A 7,469-nucleotide genomic window follows, 5' to 3' on the forward strand; every position below is an offset into this window, starting at 1 on the left:
CTGAACGTGTGATGGGCTCTGTCGCACCTGGAGACTGAGAGCTGTTCTACCTTATCCACAACTCACAGCTGTGGAGTGAGGCCCATCATGGCACAGATAGCTATCTGATAGACTATTGTCTGTGGGGGGCTTTGCTAACAGTGGACATTTGATCTGCACCTTGGTGTTCGGAGGCCGTTTGAGCACTCATGGGTGACGGCAATGAGGCGGGCAGAAACGGTCATACTCCCATAAACTCTCAGCCTGTGAATTTAGAGCAAGGCTCACCTTAAATTTCCTATTTGTCCCAACTGAAAAACGGAATAGGGTGCACTAGTTTAGCCTGGAGAAATCCCGCCCGACCGCGCCCTCTTACAGAGCGTGTGAAGTTTGGCTTAATTAACCAACAGTAGGTCTGAGGAATGTAAATACCGGGTCCGTTATCAGGACGCTGATCTTAGGGTGGACACGAGGTCAAGCGGATAAAACGTAAACAAAAATATAGCAACAACATTCCAACTGGAGGCCGTCTTTTTGCTTTCCTCACAGCTGTTGCAAGTATTTATAAGCTAATTTGCCAATTGTTGTTAATGACACGGTGCTGAAAAATTATATCCCACAAACAGTTTGGTTTTGAGCGTCGCCTAAATGCTTAAATTATTATAAGTGAGTGAACGGGACGGAGAGCCTTAAGCTGGACTTCAGTAAACTGTGCGCTACACTGAATGCTCTTGGCAACGTAAGGGCATGACTTCAAATTAAATTGTCGTAGAAGTAGATTAATGCCCTCCACTGGCACTAAAAATAAGAGGCAAACATGTCCATTTTTCGAATAAGTGCTGGTTTTCAAACCGCCACAAACCTCGCACCGGTCAGCGGCCGGTGCAGCGCCAGTGCTGCTGAGGGCTAGGTCTGTTTTGAGCCACTGAGGTACCGCCCTTATTCGATCACATTGCAGCCTATTGGTGGATTGGCGACGTGAGAAATCATCACGGCGCCCTCTTTACCAAACTAGGCTGCGGAGGCTGTCCAGAAACCGCGTCCACTGCCCAGCCGCAAAGATCAGCGTCACAAGAGAGTGCGGGACCAGAGGTTTCAGCGAAACGAAGAGGAACCACACGGATCTGCTAGTTCCATTTTGCAGAGTGGGACATCTATTTTTTAGGGAAGATGCATCTCGTGTAACTTTGTTAACTGCATCATCGAATGAGGACATTGATTCTTTACTTATCAGTGGGTCAACTGGCGGAGAGTGCAAGCCAACTTACTTTGTGGTCAGTTCCCACCCAGCGGCTCGGGCACGGGCACGGACTAATTTCTGACAACGCTGCAAAGCGAATTTAGTCGGGATCTGAGAGACACTTACATCTTACCAGGGGATTTAAAACCAACGCAATAATGCGGTGGATTTCTTGTTTGGATATTGTTGTGCTTTTGTCCCTTTCTGTGCTCCTCAGCCAGCTGGGAGTTGCGCACACGTTTGGGGATGAGGAAGAAATGACCTGCGATCCCATCCGAATCTCTATGTGTCAGGATTTGGGATACAATGTAACGAAGATGCCCAACTTGGTCGGCAACGTGCTACAGTCCGACGCAGAACTGCAACTCACAACTTTCAGCCCACTGATTCAGTACGGGTGCTCGAGCCAACTAAAGGTTAGGAAGACTGTCCACCCAGGCTACTGTAACTCTCTATTCCGCCAGTTTGCTGGTCTCCGCGAGCTCCGGTCACAAGACATTAACCTACACAGCTGCAAATATTACATTAGGATTATCATGTTACGCGGATAGTGCCTTGTGTACACTGTCAACTTTCGAACAAGTCAGCGATTTGTAGGCTTAGCTCAACATAGGTAAAAGGATACGCTCAAAATGTGTTAGTCAAACTAAATGCTGGTTATCTCAGTACGCCATCTCAGTCTATCATAGGTGCCGGCTGCCGAGTTCAATAAACATGTTTAATTTAGTAAGAGAGGTGGCACGGGCGTTTATTAACCATGTCTTGTTAATATCATTGTAATTACACAGTGATTATGTTGGTGTTTGTTTCAATGGTGCATCTGACCGGCTCACTGCAGAAATACCCATTATTACTACATCGTAAAAGCTTATGTTGGCCAAGTCCTCATAGTGCATGAACAGAACAGTAGTAGCTTTAGAGTCGCCGACGACCAAGATTGTGTTATAATTTCCTTTTAGCGGTTGCGAGTAAGCACATTTGTGACCGCAGTGAAAATCTGACATTTCCCTCCACGAGCAGAAAACAAAAAAGATCCCACCCATTGAGAGCTTTCAAACATTATCACAGAGCCGAATGTGTACTGCTTTTCATCAAAGCACCCATTCATGAGTATCTAAAACGAAAAAAAACATTAACTCTATCTTTGAGATTTTATCGATTTCGTGCCTGACGAGAGGTTGCTATTTTTTTCTTTGTATTAATATGTAATATTTATAACAAGCTAAACAAACTGTTATATTCCACTATTATACCAACGAGAGCATTAATTACAATTAATTTATTTTCTATTTTAGAGTAAACTGGACTGTTTTCATCATCTGTGCATCACGTTGATCTCGAATGTGATTCTTTACTTTGTGTCTTGTGAATCATTTATTGTACACGATTGCAAAAATGTGGACGTGTACGACTCAGTAAAATCTGTGAAACTAACTAGTTCAAGGACATCTCACTTTTCTTCTGTATTTACAAGTCTTTTTGCAACAGTCTGAATAAGCATTCAGGCATCATTCAAATACAGCCTTCACTATTGTGTTCATGTCTTTCCTGAAACAAACCAAATACACAGTAGCACCATTGTCATCGTTTTGCACTCCATAACTCAAATGTGCTTTAGTTGCTTTAGGTCTTAAGTATACTTTGTTGGCTTTTGTGTGTTATTTCATTTTCCTGCATTTTTATGGCGTTCAATTTCTCACACACATTTTCTCTCTCTCTTTTTTTCTCCCTCCATCAGTTTTTCCTGTGTTCTGTCTACGTCCCCATGTGCACAGAAAAAGTCCCCATCCCTATCGGCCCCTGTGGCAGCATGTGCCTGTCTGTCAAGCGCAAGTGCCTGCCGGTGCTGACAGAGTTCGGTTTCGTGTGGCCCGAGGTCCTCAACTGCAGCCTGTTCCCACCCCAGAACGACCAGAACCACATGTGTATGGAGGGCCCGGCGGAAGACGAGGGGCCGTACCACACCATCCGGACCCACCAGCCCATGGAGGAGGAGTGCCAGACACTGGGCTCGGTTCCAGAGCAGTACGCCTGGGTCAAACGCAGCCACAGCTGTGCCCTGCAGTGCGGCTACGACGCCGGCCTCTACCGGCGGCAGGCCAAAGTGTTCACAGACGTGTGGATGGCGGCGTGGGCCGTGCTCTGCTTCATCTCCACCACCTTCACCGTGCTCACCTTCCTGGTGGACTCGTCGCGCTTCTCCTACCCCGAGAGACCCATCATCTTCCTGAGCATGTGCTACAACATCTACAGCGTGGCGTTCGTGGTGCGGCTGACGGTGGGCCGCGAGCGCATCTCCTGCGACCTGGAGGAGGCGGCCGTGCCCATCCTGGTCCAGGAAGGGCTGAAGAACACAGGCTGCGCCATCGTCTTCCTCCTCATGTACTTCTTCGGCATGGCCAGCTCCATCTGGTGGGTCATCCTCACGCTCACCTGGTTCCTGGCCGCCGGGTTGAAGTGGGGCCACGAGGCCATCGAGATGCATAGCTCCTACTTCCACATCGCCGCCTGGGCCATCCCGGCTGTCAAGACCATCGTCATCCTCATCATGCGGCTGGTGGATGCCGACGACCTGACGGGGCTCTGCTACGTGGGCAACCAGCACCTGGACGCGCTGACTGGCTTCGTGGTGGCGCCACTCTTCACCTACCTGGTCATCGGCACGCTCTTCATCGCCGCAGGCCTGGTGGCGCTCTTCAAGATCCGCTCCAACCTGCAGAAGGACGGCACCAAGACGGACAAGCTGGAGCGGCTCATGGTGAAGATCGGCGTCTTCTCCGTGCTCTACACCGTGCCGGCTTCCTGCGTCATCGCCTGCTACTTCTACGAGATCTCCAACTGGACCGACTTCAAGCAGACGGCGCGCGACTCCTACATGGCGGCCGAGATGCTGCGCATCTTCATGTCGCTGCTGGTGGGCATCACCTCGGGCATGTGGATCTGGTCGGCCAAGACGCTGCACACCTGGCAGAAGTGCACCAACCGTCTGGTGACCTCAGGCAGGACAAAGAGGGGCAAGCGGGCAGGCAACGGCTGGGTCAAGCCCGTCAAGGGGAACGAGACGGTGGTGTGAGAGAGACACAAAGAGAGAAGGATTAAATAAGAGAGAGATGGAAGACGGGGCCAGCATTGGGACCTGGAGGAACAAAACCCAAAATTAAACTGAGACAGATGGACAGGTGTCTCTCTTGGGAGATCAGGTGGTCGTGACCGACTGACAGCTGACTGAGATGCTGGAGCAAGACACAGGACTGAGACCGAGGGCTCCACGTTGAAATGCTCAGTCGCTGGTCGTGGACTGTACGGACGCAACCTACCAGGAAGCTCTGGGAGGAACATTTTGGACTCATGTTGAACTGGACTGAACTATCTGAGTGGGAATCACTCATTCAGGGGATGCCTGAGTTAGCTCCTGTGCTGTATTCAGGGTGCGTGTGAAGCGGCTCACCGGCTGGAGCCAGAAAGGCAATAGGGCCACCCTGTGGCTCTCCCGCATGGATGAGCGTGAAGCAGCAGTGGGGGGATTGAGCATTCACGTAGCAGTGCCCTTTAGGCTCGGATCTCCGAGCCTTCATATTGTTGATTAAGGTGTTTTTGTGAGATTGTTTGTACACTGGATGGTCAAAGCGCTGAAGACTTGCAGATGACTATGCTAAATAAATCCAGTGCAGCTTAACTGAGAAGAAGAAAAATGCACTATTTAATATTTCTATGGAAATGGTTATTACAGTAGAAGTGCCTTGGTCATGATTACTTTTTGGTGTAGTCAGAAATATCTTGTTCAAACTGTGGTAATTGTGGTGACACAAGGGCACCTGGGAAATGTAGGCCTTTCACTACTCTACAAATAGGACACTTTTACCTCTTGTTTTGTCACAGGGGTCACCCTGATGATTATCATTGCTCCAGAGCTTCTCAGTTTAGGCTGTGCTCCTAAAACCCCTTATAAAGAATGATGAACTTGTATTTTCTGTATTCTCCAATTTAAATATATGATTTTTAGTCTTCAGATAGTCTTATGAAAAAGACAAGTAATCAGCTTCCATGACATGGTTCCTGTAAAACAGACCAACACACGCATATACATAAAACTACATAAGCAAACAAAATACACGGACATACACCCACACTCTCCCAGAGAGAGTGGGCCAGGCACGGGTCTCATTATTATATTCATTATAGTGAATTCCCATCAAGTCTGACTTAAGCAAATAAGTTCTCTAGGCTTAACACGAGTAGATTAAACAGATTTTGTTTTATGTTCAGCCAACCAACCTCTCACCTCCAAGTGGCTAGACAATCTAAAGGGGCTTCAATTGCCCCTATGAAGTTATGAATGTAGAAGAAATTTATTTTTGCATTTCTAAAAAGTGCCTAGGACAACTATGCTGTTAGAAGAAGCAAAGCCCGAGACACTATGAAGTACTTTTTACAGTGGATTTGTAAAGGAACAGGTATTTTTTGTTATTAATGTATTATAAAATGCTAATTTATCTTTGTACAAACTCCAAAATACAAAAAAAAAAAAAAAAATTGTTATTTAAGAATGCTTTTGTATCAGAAGATGAGAAATTAAACTTTGGTGTTAAACCTAAGGTTTTGTGTGTTTGTGGTTATTAGTTTGCGTGTGTTTGAGAGTGTGTGCGTGCGTGGTTGTGTGTGTGTGTGTGTGTGTGTGTGGGTGTGTGTGTGTGTGTGTGTGTGTGTGTTTGCGTGAAACAATGAGAATGACGTATTTGCAAACTATTTTGACATGCCATTAGGCAATACACTATGGATTCCTCATGACTCTGCCGATGAATTTGTGCACAGAATTGGACAGAACTAAGCTTTTGTGGGCATTAAGATACTGCAAGATCTTTCATTTCACATGGGACCAAAACATATGTATGTCATGGCATATGTATACATATGTCAATCCAATGTGAGACATTAACAGGTAATGACTTTGAGTAGAAATTAAGGATGTCCCATAAAAGAAAATATTGTCCTTCAATACAGCTCATTTAAAGAAAAATTACAATCTTTTTGAAGTAATTTACTGTAATAATGCTACAGCTATTTTTCATGTCCCTGTAGCTCATCTGGTAGAGCAATGTGCTTACAACCCCAAGATCATGGGTTCAGTAACCTAGGAAGCACAAATTCTAGTAGCAACTGTACATCTGCACAATAATGTAGGTTGATTTTGATAAACATGTCTGCTAAATCGTCATTCAACTTTAGCAAATCTTTGGATATTTCAAAGGTTTGCAATGCCAATTGCTTAATTGCAGATCATTGCTGCCATCTAGTGGTTTACAACTGCAAATGGATTTTCTAGTCCCTGTAAGCACTACGCTAACACACTTCTCATTTCATTTAGCAGTTGAATAAGTATATATTTTAGTCTTAATAAAGTATTAGAGAAATAGAGACTTCACCGATAGACATAAGCAACACAGACTGATGAAAGATTCCTGGCATGCACTACTTGCATATCTATGTCTGTGGAATGTTATCATGCATGAACAGGGGCGGACTGGGACAAAAAATCGGCCCGGGCATTTTGAACCAGACCGGCCCACTAAATTCGATAACACACCTTTTCAGTCTTTTTGGTCTCTCGAATGTCTACACCAACCAGGCTTTTAGCTAGCAGGGCATCTGCCCTATAGTCTTCTAAAAATTAAGAAGAAATGGGACGCCCTACTTTTGGGCAGGACGGCCTAAAGACGCCCTATTTTTCTCCCGTTTTACCTGTTAACTTCTCTGAATGTGACAAAATTCACAGTTTCAGTCGCTTCAGTGCTTAGCAAAGTCTAGAATCATACATATGCCCTGCCAATTAGAAAATAGCATTGCTGTATTCCCGCTACAACAACGTTACATCATGATTCCAACGAAACATTGATTCACGGGCTCGCAGAAGCTCCAGAAGACAGCTGTCTCACCGCACGTCACTGAACCTACTACTTTATGAGTTCAACAAGAGTTTGTGTGTTAAGGTGGTGGTCTTAATTAATCTAAATTCAATACAATACAATATACATCATACACTTTAAAGTTGTGTAGAAAGTTGTTACTTTTTGTTAAAGTTGTTACTTGAATTTTGTACCTTGTTACCTAGTTTCAGTTACACTCACTGTTATTATTAGGATGACCATATCCATAACACCAAATAACACCAAAAAGGAGGACACTATGCGAAATTTCGGAATACGGAATTCCGGAATCACGGAATTTCGTGGTGCTGTGAATAATTACATAG

The 7,469-nt window shown here is 45.4% G+C and overlaps 1 protein-coding gene across 1 annotated transcript; it reads left to right on the plus strand.

The window, feature by feature from the left end:
• The first annotated feature begins 1,048 nt into the window (after window positions 1-1,048).
• On the plus strand, window positions 1,049-5,814 carry fzd4 (frizzled class receptor 4). The gene is made up of 2 exons (XM_080845335.1): window positions 1,049-1,635; window positions 2,958-5,814. The coding sequence occupies exons 1-2, from the start codon at window positions 1,378-1,380 to the stop codon at window positions 4,290-4,292; spliced, it is 1,593 nt and encodes a 530-aa protein (XP_080701461.1). The 5' UTR covers window positions 1,049-1,377; the 3' UTR covers window positions 4,293-5,814.
• The last annotated feature ends 1,655 nt before the right edge of the window (window positions 5,815-7,469 follow it).

The sequence above is a fragment of the Sprattus sprattus genome, assembly GCF_963457725.1.
Source record: "Sprattus sprattus genome assembly, chromosome: 9".
Taxonomy (NCBI): Eukaryota; Metazoa; Chordata; class Actinopteri; order Clupeiformes; family Clupeidae; genus Sprattus; species Sprattus sprattus.